The following is a 26,373-nucleotide window of genomic DNA, read 5'->3' on the forward strand; positions in this document are numbered from 1 at the left end:
AAACCGAGCTCCCAAGGCCACCACAGGAATCCTCTCGGAGTGGGGCCGGACCAAGGGGAAGGGATTTCAGCTTCCATCTACCCTCCAGCCTCCCTCAGCACCCCCTCCCAGTGCTAGCCACTCCCATAGACATCAGGCTCTTCCCTCCCTTTCCCCTCTTCCCCCCCCCCCAGCTCACAATGTCCTCCCCCTACCCAGGCTGGGGTGCAAGGCAAGCAGGAGGTTCTTGAGGGGGATGGGCTGGGTGGGCGGTTTTCCCAGAGCGAGGAGTGGAGCGGGGCCGAGTTGGCGCCAGCTCCCACAGATAAAGACACTCCTGGCCAGCTGACCATCCAGCTCAGGCCAGCTCCAGCCCAGGGGCCCACACAGGAGCCGCTTCCCTGTCCGGTGGGCAGCACCCATCTCAGCAGGGTGACATGACACAGAGGGAAGCCAGGACTTCTCCCAGGATGCCTGGCCTGGGCGGCCCCGGCGGCGGCGGACCTGGGCTGGCACTGGGCACTGACAGGAAGCGGAGCCGCCTGATGAAGGCGAAGCAGGGACTATGGGGAGAAACTAGCTGGGGAAGTCAGAGATGGAGCAGACCGAGCCCCGCCATCCATAATCCCAGAGCCAGGAGCTTGGCCGTTGGCAGGGTAAGGAGAAAGGGCATCCCTAGAGAAGGTCATCGGAGGTCTGACCCACCAGGAGGAGGGGAAGATGGAGAGCCTCTATGTGGAGGCTATGGCAGGAGGGTGGCAGCGAAGCGCCATGTTGGAGGGCTGGAGCTAGACAATGCTAGTGCTGCCCTCCTAGAAACGGGGTCATCGCTGGCACGGCGGGCACCTGCTCTGGCACGGAGCACTGGGAAGAATGACCGGGGAATCCAAATGCCAGCCTTGCCACTCGCTGCTGACACAGGCAAATCATGTCAGCTCTTTGAGAGATTCCATTCTCCCATCTATAAAGTAGAGCTCACAGTACTTGTATGACCTACCATACGCTGGTAGGAGGAATGAACTTGGTAAAATGCAAAGTGATGTAGAAACGTTCATGATTATTGCTAGTTATTCACCTTTCCGCAGCCTGGCTAAGCCTAACACCTGAGTTTTAGGGGCTCAGAATGGGGTTCGTTATCAGTCAGAGGCTGAGAACTAGGTTTGGGAGGAGGTGCTATGAGCTGGAATAGTAAGATAAAGGAGCCAAATAGTCTATTTTGGAGGAAAGATGGTAGTATTAATTCTGTCTTGGGCCCCTACACAGGGTGAGTCCAGTCCGGAGAATGCAGCCCGGGAGCGGAGTAGAGTAAGGACTCTGCGCCAGGCCTTTCTGGCTCTGCAAGCAGCATTGCCTGCAGTGCCCCCAGACACTAAACTCTCGAAACTGGATGTCCTCGTCTTGGCCACAAGCTACATAGCCCACCTTACGCAAGCGCTTGGCCAGGAGCTGCCGGGGGCGGCCTGGCCCCCCTTCTTGCGCGGGCTCCGCTACCTGCACCCTCTCAAGGTAACTGGGAGATTCTTCTCCCTAGGATGGGGATGAAGTATGCCTGAGACAGTGGGCTCTTCTTGGCGTAGGAAATACTCTGTAGCCGGCAGATTCAGGGATGGAGGAAGGGGAGCTGGCTGCCGAGCTGGGGATGCCCAGGATGCGTGTTGGGTTGTGGGGAGGAACCAAGAACAAATCTCAGAAAGAAGAGCATGCTATAGTGGAAAGGTGACCATGGGCTGCTCCTCTAGGCTTCAACGCCCTTTTTTCTCAGATGGAAGTCCTGGATTAGATGGCCTCTGTGGTCTCTTGCAGCTCTGAGGCTGACCCCGTCTGCCTCCTGAATAGAGAGGAATAGCTAGGAAGACACTGGGAGCTGGCCGGCTCCCAGTAATCTCTTCCTAACACTACTGTACAGCTCTCCTTTGATGGAAAACAGGTTTGGGGACCAAGGCGCTTACCCAACACATCTCCGTCCACAGCAGCACACTCTCCTCACACACAGGTGGTAGAGTCTGGGCAAGGGGCAGCTCTTATTCCTGGAAAACAGTATTGTGGTGGGGGTCAACTGTGTCAACTGGGAAACTTAACTTTAGCCTTCTTTATGACACTTTTCTAATGATTTTTAAAATTAAATAGTATCAAGAAAATATTTGAATTTATTAAAAACTTCTTCCACTAAATCCCTATTCTGAAACCTTATCATGACAGAGTTGTAACCCTGGATTAGAAAGATAGCTTGATATATCATTATCATTCTCAAAGCTTGTGCCTAGTAGGGAGCAACCTCTGAGTGGTTCTCCTGGGCTGAAGAAACTTCACAGACATATGTGTCTGTTATCCCAAGGCCCTGCCTAACTAAATTGGGTAAGGCCCATTGCCAGATTAACTACAGAGTAGAGATTTCTGTCTTCAAAAAATATTATATTGACCTTTAAGGTTTTCAAAGCACTTTTCATTAATATCCTATCCTCAAAACAACCTTATGAGATAACTATTGTTGTCATTTTATAGATAGAAAAACTGAGCCTCAGAGAGTGTGTGAATAGTCCAGGTTTAAGCAATTTGTTAAGTATAGAAAGCAAGATTTGATAAGTCTTCCTGTCTCCAAGCCTAACTCTCTATGCCCTACCACTGTTTTTCATTTATAACCCTAACAATTATCTAAAAACATGAAAGGTGATGAGCTGTTAGTAGACAAATTATCTGGAACTTCTGGAGTAGGAAAACTTAAGTCAAAGCCAAGAATCTGAGTCCAAAGGGGTGAGAATTTTGAATGATAATCCTGACATCACATAGGTAATACAATTGACTTGGTTAAAGAGGTAGGAAAGGGATGGGGTATCACTTCCCTCTACCTTTCATCCAGCTAAAGAAAAAGCCTTCATATATTGGAGAAGGCCAACCTCCTCATTCTCTAGATGAGAAAACTTGGCTTTAGTAAGGGAAGTGGTTTCCAAGTGGAAAAGGTGGGGCTTAAACCCAGAGCTTCTAACACTGAAACAAATGCTCTTTCCACTGTAGCAAATGGTTCTCAAACTTTTGGTCTCATCTTAGGACCAGCTTACTCTTTAAGTTACTTAAAGATTCCAAAGAACTTGTTTATTTGGGTTAGATCTAGCTATATTTGCAGTTTGCTTTGGAAGTTAAAATTTTTTTTTATTATTATTATAAATTGTTCTTATATACTGCTTTGAAAGGGTTTTGGTCCTGAGGCCACACTTTGAGAATGGCTGTGAAGATGACTGACTATTTGGCCCGAGAACCATTGCCTTAAAATTGACAAGAGAATTTAGTCAAACTCAGGAAAAACTGCTTAATAATTAAAGCCATCCAACTGCAGACTAAACTACCTCTAGAATGGATAAGTGGATCCTCACCAGAAAGCCTTCAAGAATACTTAGTGAAAACATTAGTGAGAATTCTTTTAGGTGTGAGTTAGACTTGATGGTCCCAGAGATCCCTCCTAACCCTTAAATTCTATGAATCTCTGATGAGCTATGTCAAAGGGACAGAAGCTCAGGCTTCTCCTTACTCAGGGACCCCATGAGAAAGGGTTGGGATGGAGCAGTACAGGGAATGGACAACAGGTGCTAAATTGACCAAGTCCTTTCACTGGCCAATTAAATTCAGGGCAGAATTCTGGTTATTCATTTAATGACCTCAAGGTGGATGTAGGTTCCTAATGGCCTCCAACTACTGTCAACTTGCCAGGCCCAAGCACTGCCTTCAGAGTGGGTGGAGTTTCATTCTCTACTGGCTTTTTCTCTTATCAATTTTAATTTGACTTTTCAACCAGCACTTAATCAATTGTGTGCCAGGTGTTAGGGAAACAAAGACAATTAATCAGTCCCAGTCCCCACCAGCTTGCTTTTCCAGGAGGGAATGAGAGAAAATCACGTTGATATGGATGTAAATACAAATTAAATGCAAAGTAATTTCATGGAGTGTATGAAGTTTAATGAGGTAGAGATGCTAAAGGAAGGTTAGATTTGGGTTCTAAGAGATCAGGATCTGCAAGAAGATGATTTGAGGTTTCTACTACATGTATTATTAACATTACTTCTTTCCTATCCTTATGTCTTGCAGAAATGGCCAATGAGATCTCGCCTTTATGCTGGAGCCTTGGGGCCATCTGGCCTTGATCCTCCTACTACCAGTGCTCCTGGCCAGAGAATGTGGGAATCAGCAATCAGCCCCCAAGTCCCTGGAGAGGTGGAATTCATTCCTCCCAAGCCAGTCTCACCAACTTGCAGCAGCAAATAACTTCATTTGTTTTCCCTGTGCTTGGCCCCTTAACTTAGTGAGAGGGCCAACTTCCTCAATCTGGCCTTACTTATCTCTTCTATGACTTTCTAGCCTACCAGGTCCATTTCAGGGTCTGCTTTCAGAATTTCCCAGTACACATACATTCCTCATGAAGAAAGAAGTTAGGGTTTAGGGAGGGGCAAAGAGATTTTTTGGCTTAAGGGGCAACAGGGAGTTGAAGGCAGAAATACTGGGACTTTACTCTGAAATATGCTTCAAAGGACTCAGTTCCCACTGTTGGGATTGACAGCTTGGATGCTTGTTATCATATTGGAGTGATGGAATCTTCAAAACCATCTCTCCCTCTTGTCTTTTTTGCAAAGATCTTAATTAACTCTCTGTGCAACCTGAGAATAGCTAAGGATGGCAGGTGTAGCAAGGCATTCAGCTCCAATGAGAATTAAGGAAAGGAGGATGTTCAATGTGATCTTAGCCAAATTCAAAATTGTAATAAGAACTAAGCACCAATTTTGACCCAAGGACCAAAGAAACATCACTGGGAATGATGGAAAAGTGTACCATAAGTGGTTCTAACATAAACCAAATTGAAGGTGACCAGATAGCCCTCATTAGCAGGACATTCATGAATTCTTACTCTTCCAGATATGGCCCCTAAATGCCCATTTTTGTCCTTTACTGTACTCTGCTACTTTTCTTCTCCATTCCTTTTCCTTCCTCTACAAATCAAATTTACTTGTAAACAAATCCTCAGCTCTTACATTTCCAATTTCCCAGCTGCGTTGTCTATCTACTTCAGTATTACCAGATCCTAAATCCAAAACTAGAAGGATCCTCGGGGACCATCTAGTCCAACACATTTTTAGAGTTGAGGAAATTAAGCTCCAGGTAAGTTGTGACTGCCTAAAGTCACATGCCTCTGAGGTAGGATTTGAATCCTACAAATCTGTGTCCAGTGATTCTAGAACCAGTGTACTTGCCACATTAGGCCTCTCCCTAATAGGGCAAATGTTACTCTACAGGTTCATCCTGACCTGCACTGGTGGTCACTACAACCAAGAAGTTCCCTGCCCCTAAAGTAACATGGAACGGAGCCCAAAGCTCATTTGGAGCTAATATCACTGTCAAGATCAGTCCTCAGCCCAAAACCTTCTAAGGATCTGGTTGGGGCATAGGGATGGAAAGAGAGATTTTAGTCTCCTCCAAACTGGTCTTTACATAGAAGCTATTACAGAGGCATGGGAACATTAAGGAACATTTATTTCAATACTTAAGACCAAAGAGGCCATAGACCTGGAATCTAAGATGAAGATACAAATTTAGGGGTCAGGGGCACAGAAAAGAATGAGGCTGGAGGAGAAAGATCAGATTATTGAGGTGGGGTAGAAGAGGAAACAGGGAGAGTTTGAGCTCTGGGGCTGCCCAGGATGTGGAGGAGCAGTTGAGACATGGCTGGAAGCCATGAGAAGGAGGCCTCAGCCAAGGCTAAACTCATAAATCTGCTTAGGACCAGTCTATGGGGAGCCTGGATGGAGTTGCTTCTCAGGCAGCTGCACTGGGGGTGGGAGGGAATTGGGGGCTGTGGAGTGTCCAGGTGTGGGAGGAGGGTGTGAGCACAGTGTTCTTCACTCCAAGACCATAAAAGTCCAACTCAAATATTCTATTTTTAAAAGTTGAATAGCAACGTCTTCTTCATTAGGCCAAGATGGCCTGGGCTGGGGAGAGTGGAGGGGGGAGGATTTTGAAGGGGGAGAAAGTTTGGCAATGCACACTCTAGGGATGAAGGACAGGGGAGCAATCTTTCCAGGGAATAACAAGGGTCAGAATTAGCTAGCTTAGCTTGGGGTGGGGAAGTCTCTTCAACTGCCTATTTCTCCCTTAACCTTTTCAGCAAATATATCTACCTTCTTCAAGTCTCAAGAGAGTCCTGGATTCCTTACTTCAGGACATCACACACTACATGAACTTTTTTCCCTCAACTTTTTTTCCCTCGAGGGAAGGCAGAGATAATAGGTGTGCCAGATGAGAGGTAGGGTAGTGCGGGGATAACCCTGACCTTGCCCCTACCTAGGATCTGATTGTCACACTCTCCTCTGGGGCCGAAGGGAATGACCCTTTTAAATCTCATCACAGGGGCCAAAGAGCACCTCTCCAAGTGCAGCCCTGGCCCCAGGGAGCTTCTGCTTATCAGCAAGAAAGGCTTGAGCCAAGACAGAAGAAGAGGGATGGAAAAGGAAGGCAACCGAAAGGACAAGGGATAAAGGGGACTTGGGAAATGAGTTTCCCAGTGATGGCTTTTATGGTATTTAACCATAAAAAGGTGCCTTCAGAGTAGGCCCAAGACAGCTGTAATAAAGAGGCGGTGAGATGAGTCCAGGTAAAAGAACTGTATTCCCCATATGTGAAGAAGCCTCAATAAGAGGCAGACTGACATTCCAGGGGATGGCACGGAGCGATAGACCCATAGGGACCACTGATGGGAGACTAGGACCAGTTAGAGGGCGGACGGGAGCCAGCTAGTCAGTGCTTTTTGCTTGGGCCTCTACTCAGGGCCTATCCTACCTCATTTGCCCCTATAGAGTATGCTAGAAGCTTCATCTACCAGTCTAACAGGGCCTATGAAACCCCTTAGTTCTGATTAGCAACAGGAGCAAAACAGACATGTTTTCCACCAAAGGGAGATCCTGGGAACCGTGTTTCTTTTGGACCTCTGTCTGAAGATCCTTGTGTCCTTTGGGGGCTGCTGGGCTAGGTCACTGGCAACTTGTCATCCAGGATTGGTGTACGAAGTTGCAGTTGCGGGGAATGGAAGGTTTGAAGTTAAACCCATCTCCCATGAGATCCCTTTTACTCTCCCTGGAGACAATACATTGGTTCTTCTTCTGCATAGACTCCTTTCTGCTTAGGAGCATGAGAAAGTCCAACAATAATCAGAAATAACAAGATGGTGAGTGACAGAAAATCTTATCGTGAGGTTCTTTGGTGCACACTAGATCACCAGGCTCCAATATCCCTGCTGGAGCAGACACTGGCTCACTCTTGGTTTACTGGGAGAGAGGGTTGATGCATTTGCCTTGTGGGTAGATGGAGAAACAAAGACAGCAGATCCTGTTCTGCTCCCAGGTCACAGTGATGTCTCCTGTAGTATGAAGGAATGACCATGGTCTCCCTGGATATGGCCTTGCTCAGGGACTGCCACCACTTCCTCTTCCCCAATGCTAGTCAGCATTCCATTGCTCAGCTTCTCTGGTATCTTCTCTGTCTTATAGGAGAAATCCTGGAGATAAAACAGATGGTAAGGTTGGCACGCTAGAATTGGAGAGACAGGAGTCCTGGGAAAGGATTTTAGACCCCACTTTATACAGATGGAAAAATGTAAGAGATGATTCTTTCCTCTACCCTGTGAGGACCAAGGCATATGATATGGGTCAAGTCAGGAATCTCCCATGAGGTCTTTAGAAAAACTTCACAATTGTCAGAAAAAAAAGAAAGAAAGAAAGAAAGAAAAATGGGGGAAAAAATTAGGCAAGGTAAGGGAATGGATGTGATAAGAAGGTGCTGGAGAGGACGTGGGGGAGGGTACATAAAGAACAAAAGTAAAAGGGTATTTAAATACTACATGTATTACTTCATTATAGTCCTGGCAGGGCAGTCGGTCTCGACAGGAGATGGGCAGGAGGGCCAACAGTCGTGGCAACACTGGATAAATCGTCCGAGGGTTTGGGGGCTGGCCCCTTGTTCCACCTAAAGGCCAAAGGTCCTGATTAGTCTCTCCTAGGCCCTCAGCTCTCCCCAGTCCTAAAGCAATCATTTCTTCAACAATGCTCTTTTATCCTCACACATTTTAGATAAAAATCCTGGCATAGAGAATTGCCTCCTCTCAGAAGCTCCTCCAACCTCTACTTCCTATATAGCCCCCATTATCATTTCTACCTGCTCCCAGCTCGGTTTCTCCTTACCAGTGAGGAGACTGACAAGCAGTCCGATGACAATGACGGTGGTGGAACTGTGTGCACTATACCATAAATAAGAGAGGCTATAGAACCGCTGCAGTCCGGTGGGCCTGGGAGGAGCAGAAGGAAAGAGAGCTACAGTGACCTTGAGGCACCACAACACCCTAAGCCTTCCTCTTGCTGTTCCTCACCTGACCCCTTAGGAGCACATTTCCAAGCCTTGGATGGGCCCCGAGAGCAACCCCCTTCTTCTTTCCCCCCCCAGACCCAGCCTTCACTCACTTGGACCCTGATGAGGGCATCAGTGTGGTCATGGAGACCAACGTCGTGTTTCTATACGAAGGGAAGCCAGTGCCATTGAGTGGAGAGGACACCATCCTCGAGGTCATGTTGGTCACCATACTTCCAATGCCGATCCAGAAAGCCATGATGAGTCCAGCCAGCAGGCCCACCACGGCACCCTGCACCACATACTGCTGCTGAGAATTCAAAGGCTCCTCCTATTCCTCCCAAGCACATACCCCCTCCCCCACTACTGCCAAAATCAAGACCCTGACCCAGGCTTCTTGGCCCTCCCTGGGGCTCCTCTGCATCCGGCTGACAGGGAGCACTTACATTTGAGTTGGCACAAGGGAAGAAAATGCCAAGACAGAAGAGTCCAAGCAGAGGCCCCCCAACCATCCCAAAGATGCTGATTGCTGCCTGGAACGGGTTAAACAAGAAACAAAGCAACATATTCAGTAGCCTCATAGATATCTGGGAACAACTACTTTCTAATCATTTCTAATTCCCAGGATTTGAAGAGTTTTTCCCATCAGTCACCTCATACAGGGTAGAATAAGGAGAGGGGATGAGAAATTTCTTTTGGATTCCTTTCCATGGGAGTAAGCTTTCTACAATTTCTACTCAACCCACTCAGTTTACAAATAATAAACTAAGCTTAAACATTGGAACTGCCAAAAGAATTCTGCTTCATCAGTGTAATTCATAGGTGAGCACAAGTGGATGATTAAGCATGAACATGGAAGGTCATTTCTAACTAGGGGAAGCCAACTCCTACCTTGACCTCATGTCCCACCCTCCCCCAACGTCCCTAAGGAAACCATACCTGCTCTTTCCCACTGTATTCCTCACCTGCAACACAGGCCCCATTAAGGAGGAAACATAGGCCATTCCCAGACATACCAGGCCATAGACTACAGCTAGAGAAGGAGAAAGGAAGAAGACAAAGAGATGCATCCTAATATGGAAGAAGGAAGAAGCAGGACTAAACTCCTTCTTGCCTCCTTTTAAGGTTCTCCCAGTTTCTCCCACCCAGGAGCCTCTTTCTTTACTCTCCCAAGGGAGCCTGGGGCTTCTCCAGCCTGAACACAAGAGGGGCTTTATATTCTAAATACTGAATCAATTATGCACTTAATCCTCTAGGTAAAAAAGTCAGCTCAGTCTGGGCTAGGAACAAGTGTTTAATAAATCAAATCACAATGGAAATGAGTCTGAAAGTGACAAAAAAAAGTATAGAAGAGTCAATTCAATTGAATCCAACAAGCCCTTATTAGTCATTTACTATGTGTCAGAGGCTGTGGATATAAAGACAAACAACTTCAGCCCTTCTTACTCTCAAGCAAGCTACCAGAGTGAAGGGTATGGGAATAAGAGCTTACCAAGGACCTTAGAAATCAAAGTGGCCCGATTCTCTGAGATTTCCGGGAAGTGGGGCCGGATCAGATCCTCTATGGTGACTGTTGCAAGTGAATTAAAAGCTGAGGAGATAGTGCTGAAAAGCAAGATGAAGATGGAGATTTGCTCTGGCTCCAGGGCAGAGCTGGGAGGTTTTTGCACTAAGTAGCCCAACTGGTTGTATTATATGGGATATGGACAAAGTTGTGAAAATATTACAGGAGAGCTGTCATCCTAGTCCATAGCCTGAATGGCCTTCTGGTAGATCAAGGAAATACTAAACAGAACCAGCCTTCTTTCTAGGTGGCAGAGCTCAAGGATAAATTCTGTTAAAGGGCCTTAATTTCAGAGAATGATTTAGTGTCATCCATGAAAAAGCTATCTATGGAAAAAGAGGGAAGACATTCTGGAAGGTAGTCTTCCTATTTGATCTACACAGACAATGGAGTCCTTTGTCAAACTTGAAGGATAAAATAAAGCCAGTCACAAAGTGCTCCACCTTCTGAGATTCCCTCTCAGGGCAGGCAGATCCCTCTGCACGATCTCAGAAGTAGGGCCAACAAACAGCATTGTTAGCTCTGTAAGGAGTTACCTGACAAAACCTTACCTGAGAGAACCACTGAAGAGACAAGCAACAAAGAGCCCAGGTAAGCCAGGCAGTTCCCCCAGGATATCCATCACAAAGTACAGAACCAGCTGTGGACAAAGCAGTGCATTAAATGGTCTAAGAGCTGTGGTGATGAGTCAAACACAGGACCTTCCCAACTCTCTGTGGGATATTACAAAGATGCCTCAAAGCATCCAAGACAGCCAGATTATCCCAAACCTGGAATGCAGCAGGATTGGGAAAGGCTAAATATGTATGTCTATGTGTATGCCAGCAGGAGGTGTAGGATATCAGAATGTTGCCTATATGAATGTTTCACCATACTAGGCCTTAATAGCATGATTAGGAGGAAAGAATTCTGGATTTAGAGTTAAAGGGCTTAGTGTTAAGCCCCCAACTCCATCTGACAGATGCTGAGAGAGAGACTAAAATAATTAAGATTGGGTGCCTGCTTTCACAGGGGCTAGGGGGGGAAGTAGCAGAGAGCCTGGCACAAAGCAAGCTCTCAATATCCACATAGAAATGGAACAATGGAAAAGGTCTTGGATTTGGAATCAAAAGATCTGTATTTGAATCCCCGGTTCTGCCACTTCCTAGCTATGTGACTTAGGGCTACTTAATCTCATAATTTCCTTATCTGTGCCAAGGAAACAAAGGCAGATGAAAATGCCCCTACTCTCAAGGAGCTTCTGTTCTATTGCCAAGAAAAGTGAGTGCTTTGTGCTGTTATTCTTATGGCAGAGCAGCACGATGTCCTATAGGAGGCTCACCTGGTCAGAGGAGTCTTGAGCTTTTGCCCAGGGGTGGTCATGGTAATAGACAAACATAACAAGACCAATGAGGCAGCCAATACAGAGTGTTACCTGTTGGCAGGGGAATACAGCATAGCAGGAACTGCAAGAGAAGACGGGTAGGGGGGGTGGGCACATACATCATAGAGTGCCAGGATACAACAACCCAAATCTCCAGAAGAGTCACCCCATGGTTCTGGGGTGCAGCTGCCATTCCAGGGACAACCATTCCAACAGACTCCCCAAGAATCCCTCCCGTCTCATCTCTTCCTTCTCCTTCAACTCACAGAATGGCAGCCTTCTCGGTGCGAGAGCTGAGGTAGCGCTGAACCTGGGCCTGATTAACTCCATATAAGGAGAGCATCATAAAGACTCCCCCAAAAGCCAGAGTCCAGAAGGTATGCCGCACAAATGGGTCTGGATTCAGGCTGAAACAGAGAATAATCACCTTATGATGGGTCCATGGATAGACTCCCTGCTCTCCTTTGAGAAGATACCAGAGACTGGGGCCAGTCTGGGTGGGTGGAGATTGAGGGAGGACACCCAAAGTCCAAACCACTATACAAGTACTAGATGCACTGAGGGAAAAATCCAGAAGAGCTGCAGAAAGTGAATGTTCCAACTAAGTAAAAAATAAGCTCTTCTGTTTCTCCCTACAAGTCCTGTATATATGTGCTAGGGATGGCCCTCTGCCTAAACCACACTTGACTTCTCAGGTAAAATCTTGGCTCTCTGGACACTTCAAATGTTTCCCTTGCTTTCTTCAATTATCAGGTTCCTTGTCTCAGAATTTCACCTAGTGCTTAGAGCAGCTGCCTTGTGGATAGATCTCAGGTCACAAGTTCCCACATGTTACAGCTGCCTTGGGAGTAGGGGCATACTCACTCAATTCCAGAGATATGGCCATGCTGTGAAGCCACGTCCCAAACACGCCCAATGCCGCCCACCTTGGCAGCCCCCACGATGACCACAGCTAGTTGCCCCAGGAACATGACAGCTGTCTGGAACACATCTGTCCAAATGACTGCCTTCAGCCCCCCCTGCAGAACAAAAGAAGACAGCTTTTTCCACACGTATGGAATCCAGGTCCACCCGCTTTCCTCCTGGTATCATAGTGTTGGGATCCTTTCAAAATCATGGCTACTTTTGTCCCCCATTCCATCCCATCCTATCCCATTTCTCAAAACACAGAGCACTTACCAGACTTGTATAGATAGTACAGACAATGCCTAGAGCTAGCACTGAACCCCACAGATCCAGGCCTGTCACTGCAAGCAAATAACAAAAAAAAAAAAAAAATCCTCACTAGGGGAAGGTTCCTAAATACAACTGATTTTTATAAAACAACCACAATCACAATCATATATACACACAATCTATGCATATAAATATTTTTGTCTTCAAATAACCTTCACTTCTGAAACATATTCCTCCTGCCATGCTCTTGTAATAGAGTAAGAAAAAAGAAGTTCAATATATCAACTCTTGTCTGACAATATGTGTCATGTGCTAGACCCACAGTTCTCCCTCCCACCTCTACCAAGAAAAGGGGAGATGTATTTTCTTAATTCTTCTCTAGAGCCAAGGTTGGTTGTCATATCTGGTGTGTTCAGTTTTTAGTTTTTTCCTCAGACACAATTTAATTCAATTCAAAAAGTTTTCAAATGTAGGCTGAGAGTACTCTGGTAAAGACAGATATCTTGATGCATGTCACTCTAAAGCCAAAGTGAATCGTTATTTGATTTTAAAGTACTTGAATAATAACACTGAGTGAGGTTTGTAATCAATTTAGACTAAGTAGTGAGAGATTAACAAATTTCTAGTTACCGGAATTACCATTTCCCTCACACAAAGTAGTCCAAAGTGACAAACCTCCCCTTTCTACATTGATTCTTATTTGGAAAGCTCTATCCTCCCTCATTTCTTGGGCATTCTGCCAGCCCTATACAGGGGCCATGACTTTTTACCTGCATTGAGTGCCAAGGCTGGGGCATACAAAACAACACCCATGTAGATCACCTATTGGAGGAAGAAAGAAGGAAAAAGGAAAAGAGAAAAGGAAAAAGTTAGAGAAGGATAAGAAAGAGTGGGAAGGGGAGAAAGAACAATATTTCAGCTCCAATATCCCACATTGCTCCTTTGTACCCAAGTACACTTCTCTATGTCTTCTTTTAGTCCTTGGCTTCTCTCCATAGTTCCAGCCCAGGGCTTGAGAATATTTCAAAGTTTAAAGCAACAGGGATATCTCTTTATCTATCTATGTGGGTGTGTATGCCCATATTCTTTGTGCCAGTGGAGGCAAATGAGGGAAGGATTATGTTAATTTCCTGTGTACCTCTCTCTGTCTCATTCATTACCTATCATCTTTTTTTTTTTTAAATCACTAATATTACTTCAATAACTCCATAAGAATAGGGTCTTTCCTTGTAACAAAATACAGTTAAATAAAACAAATGAATACATGGGCCAGATCTGAAAAACGTATGCCCCATTCCACACCTAACTTCCTATTATCCTTTTCCTACTTACCATCTGAAAGATGAAGGTTATGGTTCCACACAGTCGCACAACCTTAGTAAATCGAAGTTCCAGGTACTAGAATATGTCAGGGTAAAGAGAATTATGTCAAAGTCTAGATTTCCCCACCTTTTCCTTCATTCCACATTTCTAATCTCATGCTGTTTATGGAGGCACAGCGGGCAAGGAGTAGCAGGGAAAAATCTTACTTAGTTCCACCACAGACCAGATTTTGGGAATTCTGCCCCATCCCCTCATCACTTTCACAGTCTGCTCTTACAGGATAGAAAAAACCCTGGGATATGAGAGCCTGAAAACCCTTCCTCCCCATCCCTGTATCCTCTTCCCTTTCCACCCACCTCATAAGCACTGGAGATATTCAGTCGGTAGAAGATGGGTATGAAGATATGGGCAGGCACCAGCAGACCTAGTAAGTAGGAACAGCCTAGGAACCAATACTCAGTGCCAGAACGATAGATCTCCCCAGGTACTCCTAGGATGGCCACAGCTGACTGAAAGGTGGCAAGCAAAGAGAGCGCCACAGGTAGGGAGCCCATGCTACGGTTAGCCAACAAGAACTGGCGGACCGTGTTCTGGCCCCGGCTTCGGCGGGCATAGAAGAGCCCAATGGCAAGCGATGACACCAGCAAGAGTACACAGACTCCATAGTCCACAATGGTGAAGTGGGAAGGGGTTGCCGGAGGGGTCGTCGTCGGAAGGGCTGTGGTGGAAGGACTTACCCCCGTATAGAACTCTCTGATGCCCATGCCCTCTACCTAGGTATCCCTCACAGATTCTGCAATGCTTTCCAGCCGTGCAAAGGCAAAAGATGGATTGCAACTACAACCTGGTGCCCAGTCACTCTCCTCACAGTTCTCCTCCTCTGCCGGGGGGCATGGTAGAAGCCAAGCTGTCAAGGGAATCAGGGAATCCTGTCAAAGGAACTCATACCAAGTCAGGCCAGTCCTCCTCCTCTCACTTCCAGGCCTCTTGGTGCTTCCCATGCCTTGGACTACAGAAAGACTGGAAAGCAGACAGATATTATATGCATATATATCTGTAGTGTAGGCTAGAGGAGGATGGAGCAGGGCAGAAAGCCAACACAAAGGTAGGAGAGGAGACATCAGGCCTGGCGAGGAGCAGGATCTGCTCAAATTCAAAGCCCTTGGTGGGTCACCACTCCAACAACTAGACAAAAGTCAACACAGCACAGAACCAAGAATTACAGTTCACCATGTCAGTGGAGCCCGTCTGGCGCCAGACCCCAGCAGGGAATAGGAATGTGAGATTAACCATTTCAATCAGTACTTCTGGTCAAGCTCCCACCTCTAAATGTCTTCCTCGGCCCCTCTGATGTCTCTTTTCATATCCTCCTGAAGTAACCCCATGTCCCTGCAATTCTCCACTACTCTACATCCCCAGTTACAATATGGACCCCTTCCTCCAAAACTCCCTTAGCAGAAACATGGAAGAGTACTGGTGAAGCTGAGGGGCTCAGACCTGGAGAAGGAAGGCAGACATGATAGTGACTTTCCTAGGGGCAGACACATACCTGGAGAGGAGATTCTGCTATAGTTCAGCTTGGCTGATCGAGTGGCAAGAGCTGTCAAGCTTCCTCTGATTAGAGTTCTGACAAGGGACTAAGGATCTGATCTTTTAAGTTGGGCTGAGGTGGGGCCAAGGATGGGGGTGTGAACAAATTCCTACAACTAAAGAGTAAAGTTCCATTCCAGCCTTTCATAGAATTAGTCGTTAAAGCCAGAGTTCCCCTGACAGCCAGGGTGCAGTGACCCCTATGGCCAAGCCCAGAGAGACTGGGAGTAGGTGAATGGCAGAGCTACAGGGTACAGGAATATCCCTAGACAGCTGAGGTTTCTTATAGGGCACCACATGACACTAGGCTAAAGGGGGTAAGAGAACAGGCAGAAGGAAAAGGCACTTCTTTAATCTCACAGATTATACCAGATCAGGAAATTTATGTTTGCTCCAGGAGAAAATATAAACAATTTAGGGAAAACCAATGACTGTAAATGCTATAGGTTCTGCATGCAGAACAGGGGGAAATATGAGAGAGACAAGATCAGTACAAGAGAGAAATAAACAAGGAAAGCACTAGAACTTTGCGGGTGCTGAGAAGTGCTCTTGCTGATACTCTGATCTTCTAACCTTTACTGCAAGAATCAGGGAAGGGGCAGTCAAGTAACCCTAGAAACAGAGTTTAGCTTTCATGTAATCTAGAGACTGATTAACATACTTTACTTTGTATTTTCCTCTCTCTCCCCAGTGGTTCTCTCCCCCCTCCTCCCAGCCTAATCCTCCCTTTTCAGACTTCTCCTTAAGGAAACAGTCTGGCCTTCCTCCCCCAAGTGTCTCTGCCCCTGTAGGCAGAGTATGACTAGACTGTGAGTTCACAAAGTTCAGCCCTGTCTAGGAATCTCTTAAAAACAAGATGGAAGGAGACTGGGGTCTGGCAGATCAGAGGAATCACATGCTCTGCACAATCATAAACCCTATTCTTCCCATAAACCACTTCCCATGGTTTTTGATTGGAACCCTTCCATTTGACACAAAAATAATCTTGATATTATTGCAACATTCTGAGTTTCAAAATTATGGTGGGGATGAAGGTGATCACAACTGTGGCAAAACTAATGAAAGACGGCTGATAGTTGAATATCCTATGAATCGGATGAGATGGAATCTAGTTCCAGCATTACCATTAAATGATTAACTTTGGTCAAATTACTTGACCTCATAGTTTCCTTACATAAAATGAGGAAGGTCTAATATTATGTGCTTCGGGGTAGAGGAATCCTCAGGGATTACCAGCTGCCCTTCCCAAATCCATATCTGGCTTTAAAAAGCTAGGAAACAATCTCCTAAAATCTAGAAATGGGGAATCTTAATAGGTAGGGCCAGTTTCACAAGTAGGGAGAAGACTAAAGGATAGGATGTCCTGCTCTGAAATACTTCCTCCAATGCTTGTCACTGTGTGTCTGATATTCCTTTGAGGTTAAAAATAAAGAAAAGGACTTTTAGTTTTTTAAGAATCCTCCTTTAAAAGGCGAATACCAAAAAATAAAATAAAATAAAATGCAGATGTCACCAATGTCTTAGCTGAAGCCTTGTTTCATCAAATACAGGATAAGAGCCCTTGAAAGCAGATAACTTAAGTACAGATTTCTAATCTCATATTTTCAACTGCCACATGGTTATCTCAAACTGAATGTCCCGCAAACATCTTAAACTCAATCTATCCAGTTCTAAATTCAGTATTTTTCTCTAAGTCTTCCCTTCTTCCTAACTTTTCTGTTATAGTTAAGAGATAACTGCCTATTCCTGGATTCCTTCAAGTGCCAGCTAAATCCCACTTCCTGCAAAAAAGTTTTTTCTAACTCCCCCTCTCCGTCTGGAGGCAGGTGCCCCTCCTCTGGGGTCTATGGGATAGCTTATTGTTCACAGTTGTTTCGGGGCGTCTCCCCTCCACTAACTAACCTTGAGCTCCCTGAGAAGAAGGAATGTCTTTTTTGGCTTTCCTTTCCATCCTGAGTGCTTGGTACGGAGCCTGACATACAGTATGTGCTAATAAATGCTTCAAGTGTGAATGCTGAAAACTATCTGTGCGTGTATTTTGAAAAATAAAAAGCTTTACTAACTGAAATAAAAGCTTGTTGAATGTCATTGTGTCTGATATTCCTTAGGGAGTAAAAAAAAGGGATTTAATTGTTAAGAATTCTCTTTTAAAATACAAATATTAAAAAACTAAAAAAATAAAATAAAATGCAGATGCCTCCAATCTATTGTAAGCTAGCGAGGCCTTGTTCCATCAGATACACGCAGGACAAGCGCTCAAAGGCACTCAAACAAATCCTCTCAAACGCATCCGTCAAAAGTCCTTCTGCCGGAAGAAGAAGCTGCTCAGGGCCCTTGGAAAGGGCAGAGCCTCCTCCTTAGGGAAGCCTTCCTCGTTTTGGAGACCAGCGAGTCACAAAGCTGGAAGTGCGTGGCCCCCGCCTTACCTCCTGGGCTCAGACAAGCGCTAAGAAGTCCCCTCCATCTCTTTCCGGCTCCTCATCACTGGCTGGTCTGTGATTAAGGAAAGGGCAGATCCAATGGGCTTCCCTAAGCGCTTCCCTCTCTTCACCTCTCTGCGCCCCTTCCACCACCACCACGAGGGTCCTCCCGTCTCTCTTTATGTACCACCAGTCACCCACCGCTCACTCTCCCTCCTCCTCCCCCTTTCACTCGGTGTCTGCGGGCAGCAAGCGCTCCCCCCCCACAAAGGGCACGGACCCCGAAGCTGCAAAAAGTCCCTCCCAAAACAGAACAACAAAAGAGAAAAGGCTCGGCTCGCTAACCCCAGGCTGGGATGCTCGTGCCCTCCTCCCTCCCGGCTCCCTCTCCGAGGCTCACCTCGACCGGGCGGGCTGCTCACTTCCTTGCCTCCGAGGCATACTGCACTCCGGCACTGAGAAGAGCAGATAGCTCTAGCTCTCCAGACCCGCCCCCATCCCACCCCAACCTGACCCACCGGCGCTACCCCCAGCGGAGCAGGACGCCTTCAGCACACGTGGGTTTCTTGGGAAGGAGGTACTCGGGGCCGGGAGCGCGCGGATTGATGACACTACGGCCGTGCCTCCGCAACCTCGCCTCCTGATTGGAGGAAAGGCAGCCCACCGAGGCTACGCCCACCATGTTAACTGAGGGCACGGGAAGCTGTACATCAAGTGTCCCTAGAGTCCTTGAGTTGGGCGCTGGCAGGCGAGCCCGGAACTGCAGGCCGGGAAGCCCCCCGAACCTGCTGAAAGAACAGGCGAAGGCCTCAGAGACTGGGAAAGAAAGGAGCTCTGCCCTCCAACGGGAATCGGGAGAGGAAATCCTAAGAAGACCGTCGAACAACTCGAGGGTTGGGGGCAGGAAGGGCCCACTCGCCAGCAAAGAAAGAGCATCTCCTAAAGCCCTCAAGGCGCCCGCGAAACTTAACTCGGAAAGATCATTCCACGGCCGGGGTGGGGGGGGGGAGTCACGTCAAGGTGACGCGCCGCGTAGTCTGACACGTGACCATCCCACGTCACGCGCTCGGGGAAGAGGGAGAAAAATGGCGCCTGTGTGTATGAGCCGGTCTCTGGGCTGGTTGTCTAGGGCTATACCCCTTCTCCTCGCTCTGAGCGTGGGAAGGGCCCCGGCGCTGCCCGAGGTACTGAAGATACAATCGGTGGGCTCGGGGAGGTGGGAGAAGGGATAATGGACCCCGGACCTTGCTCAGGCGCCGCCGCCGCCGCCGCCGCTCGTCTTCGCGGGGCTGAGGCGCGGGACAGGGACCCCCGAGCCAGCCCGAGGCTTCTGGGCCTTCCCGAACCTCTGGGCACCTTCTCCTGACTGTCGCTTCCCTGATCCCCAGGCCCCCGCCCCGTGCCCTTCCGAGTCTTACATGACCTAAAATGTTAGTAAAAGGTCAGCCCAGTGTTCCGCGGAAGGAGTCAAGGAGCTACTACGTGGGGGGGAGACAAGACCATTAACCTATTGGGGGGCCATGTAGTAAAATGTTAGGTCAGCACCCTGGCTGGTGTAGGGACGGCGAGATCCGGGGGGAATTCCCTTTGTGAAACCCCCAGTACCAATGTAGATGAGCTGCTTTAGAGATTTGAGAGCTGCCTGGAGGCAGAGATTGAAGGACTTGCCAAAGGGTCGCCCGTCCTATACCCCTGAAACTGAACTGAAACCCAGGTTTTTCTGACCTTCATACTCCTAAAGATCGATCTAAATACCTGTTGCTGTTTGTGCAATTAATTATAAATTCCAGTTACTATTATTAGTTATAAGCAAGCCTGGAACTGGAAGTCAGACTATATGAAATTTTACAAATGTTATTTAATACACTATTTCTCCACCCCCCCCCCCAAAAAAATCCTGGCTGGTAGATGGTATTATTACCATTTTACAGATGCTGAAACTGAGAGACTGAGGTCAAGTGACATGCCCAGGGTCACACAGCTGGTGTCTTAAGACCTGTTCTATCCCCTGCATTATTTAGCTGTTTCTATTCACTCACACTTAATTAGTTGTATGACCTTGGGCAAGTCACTTTCCTTCCATTTAGTCTTAAAATCTTATAGAGCTAAAAAGTGCCTCGGAATCCAACTTCATTTTGAGAACTAGGGATTTAAGAGTATTTTATATTTAAGAGATAGAATTCAAACTCTGCTCCTTGGACAGCAGAGGCAAAGATCTCTCTGTTGTATAATCTTGGTTGTGTTTGGGAGGGACAGATTTAAGTGATTTACCCAGAGTAACATCCAGGATACTTCTGGTCCCCAGTAAATCTGAGGTCGAGAGGCAGAGGCTGTTGGAGGAAATGATCTCCAAAAATATAACATTCTATGAGTCTGAAGTAGCACTGCTATTATTAAAGTTTCCTAAAATGTCACTTCTTTATCTTCTCCATTTTAATGGGTAACTCATACTCTCCGTGAACAAATGATGGCCTCTCATGCAGATCTAAAACTGTTGCCAGTATTGAGTTCTTGTAAAAATCTTTTGTCTCTCCAACTTGACAGGTCTGTATTTTAAAAGTTATTATACTTATTTAATAAATATTTTGAATGGTAATGTATAAGTAGGTGAAGAACTTTTTATCAACAGATTCAGGTTTGGAAAGAGTGGAAAGTAGTTTCTGAAGGATATTATCTGATGAAAGAATTGATACCTAACACAAAAGAAGGGAAAAAAAAGAGGAATATGTTCTTTTCCAGGCCAGAATGTGGGGAGGGGTGAATAGAGCCTCTTTTAGAGAATCTGGAGTATGAATTTAACTTTTCTATATTAGATGATGAAATAATGCAATCTCATTGTCCCTTTTTAAGGTAGGAATTTACCCTTTTATAAAGTAAGAATTTGGTGGTCAGCACTATGATCATTTCTTTTTCTTGTCTGTCCTTAATCTTTCACATCCTGCAGATATGCAAATACTGTCCAGGGCCTGTATATGACAAGTCAGAGGTTGACCTTTACTGTAAACAGAGACAAGAGTTAAAGCTGAGCGATCGTTGCTGTCTGACCCAACAGGGCACCATTGTGGGGTAAGAAATAGGAATAAGCTGTGTGACTATATACAATTGTGTGATTTGAAACATCATTTTTGATTCTCAAAATACTGTTATGGGCCAGAACTCTGAACCTGAAACAAAGGATTGAAACAAGGTGCTAAGTCAGTGGAATCGATAGAAACAATGATTATTTAGCATGGTATTTAATAGTTCTCTAGTTCAGTACATGTACTTAGTACTTACTTATAGTTCTACAAGATTCACACCTTTAAGAGAGCATATATAAGCTAGGAGCCTCAGCCAGGATTCAGTCTGGGAGATTCAGAAGCCAGAGCTCAAGCTCTTGGAACCAAGACTGCAGAGGGCCTCTAAGAAAGCTACCTGGGCCACAGGAAAGGAGACAAGACTTGGAAAGAGACAATAAAGGATTTGGACTTTAATCCCTGGCTGAGGCTCCCAGAGCTTCTAGTGCACTTGTCTTTCTGGCCCTGAGAGCTTCTTGCTTATATGCCCCATACTGAGTATACACCAGTCATTACATCACTAGGAAACCATTATTTGTTGTAGGATTAAATCAGTGCTAAACTAGATTTAACCACTGTCTCCTCAATTCCACTTAGTACCTCATTTCAAGTTCTGGCCCATGACATCTCCTTGTAGAATTAAATCAATCATACTCAACCATGCTAAATTAGATAACTACTGTCTCTTATCAATTCCACTGACATAGTACCTTGTAAGAATCCTTTGTTTCAAGTTCAGAGTTCTGGGCCATAACAAAATACAACTCTACAGCTACATGGTCCTTATACTTTTTAATCTGCATGTCCTTTTGGGTAGGGAAAACCCTATGGACCACCTGTCACATTTGACTATATAACTACTGAACAAAAACAGTATGATGTTACTTTTGCCTAGCAAGTTTAGTCTTTTCAGTCTTATCGGATTTGGGGTTTTCTTGGCAAAGATAATGGAGTAGTTTGCCATTTCCTTCCCCAGCTCATTTGTTTAGGTAACTAAGGCAAATTAGCTTAAATGACTTAGGGTCACACACAGCTAGACAGTTTCTGAGGCCACCTTTGAACTTAGATAACTGATTCTAGGTCTACCACTCCATCCATTTTGCCACTTAGGAGCTTTATAGACAATTAATAATTGCTGTTAAACTTGTAAAATATATATCTATATCTTTTGTTTTAACACTAAAGCTAATTTTGGATGGTGAAGCAAAAAGGACCACATCTCAAGTGTAAAAATGTATCCTCCTTTGAATGTTACAAAATGTTTCTGTGTAGTTCAGCTGAATAGAAAACAGTAATTGATTTGAGCTGAGTTTTATGACTATGCATCTTTGCATTTTGCATTTTATATTTGAAATTGAGCCTTTTTTGTTGTTTCTTTATCTAGTGATTGTATTAATTATTTTGATCCATAAATGTGTTTTTTGTTTTCTAAAATAACTTAAGATAAATTATTTTTAAAATTTCAACAGTAATGATTTCTTTCTCTTGTGGTTTTTCACATGAATACCAATAAATGTATTCTTTTAGGACAGAATATTATCATATGTATATTTCCAGTTACTTGTTTAATTTTTCATGGAATTGCTTCAAATATAGTCTGAAGGTATCCTTCTAGTCATTTTGACTCCTCCCTCTTCTTTGCCCCAGTAAGTTCACCAACTTTGTCCATTCTTCCTTTATTCTGTTTCTCATATATTTCAGCCTATTACTCTCCATTCCCACTAGCATTATTATAATCTAGCCTTGAATGCATGTATTTTGTGGTCTCTTAATTGATCTTCCTTCCTTTAGTTTTTCTGTACTCTGGAATGTTGCTTATTTTATTGCTAGATCAACTTTAAGATTTCTTATACCAACAGAATAAAGCTTGAATTTTTGAGCCTGGTATTCTAGACACAAGTTTATCTAACAACTACTCTGTGACATGAATATGGCTGTAGCTAGATTTTTTAATGCTTTTTTTTTCTTTCTTCCTACAATACTGGTTATATTCTATATCCATCTCAGCTTGTCTCATTTCTCTTATGAAGCCTTCACTGATCATTCTAGCTCATCCTGATTCATCTCTCAGTAACACATGATATCAAATGCTTCTTTATGATATTGTTATGTTGTTCTTAAATTCCTACATAATTTTTTGTGTGTCTTGTTCTTGTCCTTTCCCTCTAATACATTGTAAGCTCCTTGAGATCAGGAATCTTTTTACACATACCAGTTTAATAGTTCACAGTACTATTACATAGTAATACACAGCATATGGTAGGTTCTCAATACATATTTGTTTAAAAATATATTAAAAATATTGAAGGAAAAGCAATAATAAAGCAGAGTTTTAAATCCAGAGGATTTTGCAGTTTGTACACATCTGCACTTGAGGAAAAACACAAATTCAGTTTTTATTAACTTACATTTTGTACCATCCTTTAATGAGCCATCAGTGATCTGATAAAATATGAGAAACTTTTTTCTAGATGAGAAATACAGAATCTTTTCCTTATTTCCTAATAGGCACAGATATTTTGACAGGTTGGTCTCAGGAGGTAAGATTAAGATGAAGCCCAGCACTTAGGGTGTGTTGTCTGCTCAGCTGGTCTGCAAAAAACAATGTCTAGTTGGAAAAGGAGACAAAAAGACAGGTGGCAAAACAGTCCTGCTGGCAGGAAGAAAAAGTGGCTGTGCCAAGAGGGACAGGATCACACTGACCTTTCTTTTCTTTTAGACTAGATCTTCAGAACTGTTCCTTGAAAGAACTGGATCCACTCTTTACTGAGGCCCATTCTGCCATTGTTCTGTAAGTGTTCTCAGATCCCTTTCTCTGACAGAATAAAAGTGTAGAGGAAGAAGTGGGGGCAAGGGAGGAAAGCTCTTCCAGAAGAAATGTGGGTGCCCTTTTATCTGTTATCAGGTTATCAACCTAGATAGTCCTTTGATTGTTTCAAACTAAAGATCCCTAATGGCAGCGTGTAATGTCTGGGCTAGCTTTCTGGAGGTCCTTTGGACGGGCCTTGGTCTCAGGAGGATAGACAACATGAGAATGGTCAGGACTAGAGTCTAGAGTCTTTATTGTCTCTTTCACAGTCCTTTACAATCTGTATCTGTTATAGTCTGACTCAGTCTTGATCTTAGTGGAGGAGTAGAGGAGGCAGGAGAGCCACCAGGAGGATGGTCAAAAATGAATCATTTCCCGCTTCAGTCCTTATATACCTTAGTACAATTATATCACTACAGCATACTGAATATTGTATAAACTAGAGAACATTATATTGACATACTGAGTACTAAGTATATATGTGAACTAGAGAAGAATCATCATTTCATCAATTCCACTGAGTCAATGCCTTGTTTCAAGTGTACTTCTCCAGCAGCTCTGTACAGCAGGGGTTTTCAAACTACAGCCCGAGGGCCAGATGTGTGCCCTCCTCCCCCCACGTTTATGCATCCTGGGGGATTATGGCATATGGGCTGAGGGGCAGAGACAGAGTGTGAAATTTTGTTTTTACTATAGTCTGACCCTCCAACAATCTGAGGGACAGTGAACTGGCCCCCTGTTTAAAAAGTTTGAGGACCACTGCTCTATATGCCCTTCAAAGAGGAAGTATTCCTGAGGGATATGTAATCACTTCTGATTGGTTTTACACAATAGGAGGTGGTCTGTCATGAAGAGTGTCACTCAAGTGGTCAAAAAGATATAAATTTTCAAATCACCTATCTTTGATAATAGAATCAACATTTTCCCAAGCCTGTCTGAGCAAACACATGAGCAGGAATACACCCATTAGCTAAAACCTAGAATTTCTTTTATTATCTGATTAGATCTAGACCTGGGTAACTCCCCAAAAGAGATTTCCTATACTGGTTGATTTCTGGATGAGGAAGTAGAAAAAAAGAGGGATAGAGGAAATCTTGGTCCTAATGCAATATTTATCAAATATAAGAGAGAAATATTCACTTCTCAGAAGTAGAATTAAGGAGCTTCCCCAGGTATTGCATAGTAACAATTGGTGTTTTTGATTTGCAGGGACTTACAAGCAAATCCCTTCCTGAATATATCTCCCTCAGTCTTTCGTAACTTCACTGAGCTTCAGACACTGTGAGTAGAGTGACATAGGAAACATATAATAAGATCAGCAATATCCAATTGCATGGTATAACAACTATGTATTATATTCAGGGTGCTGCCACGAAAAGTAGACTGTCCTGGAGGACAGAATGCGTGGGAGAATATCACCTGTGGCCCTGACAGCTGTACCTGCTATGGGCAAATTCAATGCAATAGTACTGTGGAGCCAGGTACAAGTTTTCACTTCTGTAATTCTGGGGATTGTCTCACTTCCCTTAGATTCTACTCTTTAAAAAATGGAAATTAGCCCCAGATTTTAATTAGCAGACATGTTTGTTTTTTGTTTTTTTTTTCCTGAGGCTGGGGTTAAGTGACTTGCCCAGGGTCACACAGCTAGGAAGTGCTAAGTGTCTGAGATCAGTTTGAACTCTGGTCCTCCTGAATTCAAGACTGGTGCTCTATCCACTGCGCCACCTAGCTGGTCCTAGCAGACATGTTTTTAAGAGCTTTCTTATATTTCACATACCCTCAATCCATGTAGATAAATTATTCCCATCCTTTCTATTGTTGCTGCTGTCCTGGAAAGCAGTTTGAAGGATTTGGGGTTGGACCAGAAGTGCGGACAGTCTCAACTATAATCGGTCTGATATTAACACAGTTTCTCTTGCCAGCTTTGTGTCCTGAGAATGCATATTGTGTCTCTGATGGCCCAGGCCTCTTCCAGTGTCTTTGTACTACTGGCTTCCATGGCTACAAGTGTTTACGTGAGGTGAAGACTGGGGATGTGAATGAACTGGGGATGAGAAAATTGCACTGAACACCGGGGTGTGGGATGTGGGTTTGTGACAAGAAGCAGGTTGGATTCAACTGCATTGAGGAAACTTCCAGGAGAGAGCTTCAGTTTGTTCCTGGGTGAAGGGGGAATGAGAAAGATGGATGTGTCTTTGAAAGGCTCTGCTGACTGGTTTCTCCTGGCATTTTGCTTTACAGGGCTCCTTCCCACTCCTCATGTTCTCTGGAATTCTGGGCACTACCACGTTTTGCATCTCCATCTTGCTGTGGGGGACCCAGCTTCGCAAAATCAAAGCTTCCTGAACCCGGTCTTCCTATGGAACTAGAAAAAGTATAAGCTCTTACGTGGTTGTCTCGGCCCAGGAGTTTCCTTGCACAGACAGCTCCGGCCTTGACCCGCGGTGCAGGAAAGCAGAGGGTGGAGAGGAGAGCTTTCCTACAGGTGGTCTGGCTGGTTCTAGACCAGGCTCGAAGTTAGAAGTGTTTGTAAAGGCTCCTAATAAAACCCCTCTTTTTAAGGAAAGGTTCGGTGTGAGTGATTTTTTTCTGAGCCGCGCGGCTTGCAGCTGGTATGAAAAGTTATTCCCCTCGGGTTCTTTCCAAAGCCCAAAGAGCGCTCCGGCCCGCCCCGAGCAGCTCTCCCTCCCCGGACCTAAGCAGATTTGGTGACGTAG

At 45.0% G+C, this 26,373-nt stretch overlaps 3 protein-coding genes across 3 annotated transcripts; 2 read left to right on the plus strand and 1 right to left on the minus strand.

Annotated features, from left to right (window-relative positions):
• The first annotated feature begins 292 nt into the window (after positions 1–292).
• Positions 293–5,907, plus strand: TCF23 (transcription factor 23). The gene is made up of 3 exons (XM_074300172.1): positions 293–635; positions 1,243–1,485; positions 4,057–5,907. Exons 1-3 carry the CDS (start codon positions 417–419, stop codon positions 4,231–4,233), a joined length of 639 nt encoding a protein of 212 aa, XP_074156273.1. The 5' UTR covers positions 293–416; the 3' UTR covers positions 4,234–5,907.
• A 698-nt stretch (positions 5,908–6,605) lies between these two features.
• On the minus strand, positions 6,606–18,374 carry SLC5A6 (solute carrier family 5 member 6). The gene is made up of 17 exons (XM_074300170.1): positions 18,192–18,374; positions 17,798–17,864; positions 14,138–14,688; positions 13,791–13,856; positions 13,229–13,280; positions 12,462–12,529; positions 12,147–12,301; positions 11,549–11,689; positions 11,241–11,364; positions 10,471–10,559; positions 9,848–9,960; positions 9,321–9,388; positions 8,802–8,888; positions 8,469–8,647; positions 8,193–8,296; positions 7,862–7,977; positions 6,606–7,510 (listed from the first exon to the last, which is right to left on the minus strand). The coding sequence occupies exons 3-17, from the start codon at positions 14,543–14,545 to the stop codon at positions 7,358–7,360; spliced, it is 1,923 nt and encodes a 640-aa protein (XP_074156271.1). The 5' UTR covers positions 14,546–14,688; positions 17,798–17,864; positions 18,192–18,374; the 3' UTR covers positions 6,606–7,357.
• Positions 18,375–18,476: 102 nt separating this feature from the next.
• Positions 18,477–26,222, plus strand: ATRAID (all-trans retinoic acid induced differentiation factor). Its single transcript, XM_074300171.1, has 7 exons — positions 18,477–18,975; positions 20,736–20,857; positions 23,567–23,638; positions 24,866–24,937; positions 25,019–25,137; positions 25,579–25,676; positions 25,898–26,222. Exons 1-7 carry the CDS (start codon positions 18,877–18,879, stop codon positions 26,000–26,002), a joined length of 687 nt encoding a protein of 228 aa, XP_074156272.1. The 5' UTR covers positions 18,477–18,876; the 3' UTR covers positions 26,003–26,222.
• The last annotated feature ends 151 nt before the right edge of the window (positions 26,223–26,373 follow it).

Source organism: Sminthopsis crassicaudata, chromosome 3 (genome assembly GCF_048593235.1).
Source record: "Sminthopsis crassicaudata isolate SCR6 chromosome 3, ASM4859323v1, whole genome shotgun sequence".
Taxonomy (NCBI): Eukaryota; Metazoa; Chordata; class Mammalia; order Dasyuromorphia; family Dasyuridae; genus Sminthopsis; species Sminthopsis crassicaudata.

Coding starts and splice junctions, on each gene's coding strand:
- TCF23 (XM_074300172.1), top strand. CDS start 417: ATGACACAGAGGGAAGCCAGGACTTCTCCCAGGATGCCTGGCCTGGGC. Junction 636..1,242: donor GGAGCTTGGCCGTTGGCAGG/GTAAGGAGAAAG, acceptor GCCCCTACACAG/GGTGAGTCCAGTCCGGAGAA. Junction 1,486..4,056: donor GCTACCTGCACCCTCTCAAG/GTAACTGGGAGA, acceptor TATGTCTTGCAG/AAATGGCCAATGAGATCTCG.
- SLC5A6 (XM_074300170.1), bottom strand. CDS start 14,545: ATGGGCATCAGAGAGTTCTATACGGGGGTAAGTCCTTCCACCACAGCC. Junction 9,961..10,470: donor CTCTTCAGTGGTTCTCTCAG/GTAAGGTTTTGT, acceptor CTTGCTTTTCAG/CACTATCTCCTCAGCTTTTA. Junction 7,978..8,192: donor GCTTGTCAGTCTCCTCACTG/GTAAGGAGAAAC, acceptor TTTGGCCTTTAG/GTGGAACAAGGGGCCAGCCC.
- ATRAID (XM_074300171.1), top strand. CDS start 18,877: ATGGCGCCTGTGTGTATGAGCCGGTCTCTGGGCTGGTTGTCTAGGGCT. Junction 20,858..23,566: donor CAACAGGGCACCATTGTGGG/GTAAGAAATAGG, acceptor CTTTTCTTTTAG/ACTAGATCTTCAGAACTGTT. Junction 24,938..25,018: donor TTCACTGAGCTTCAGACACT/GTGAGTAGAGTG, acceptor TATTATATTCAG/GGTGCTGCCACGAAAAGTAG.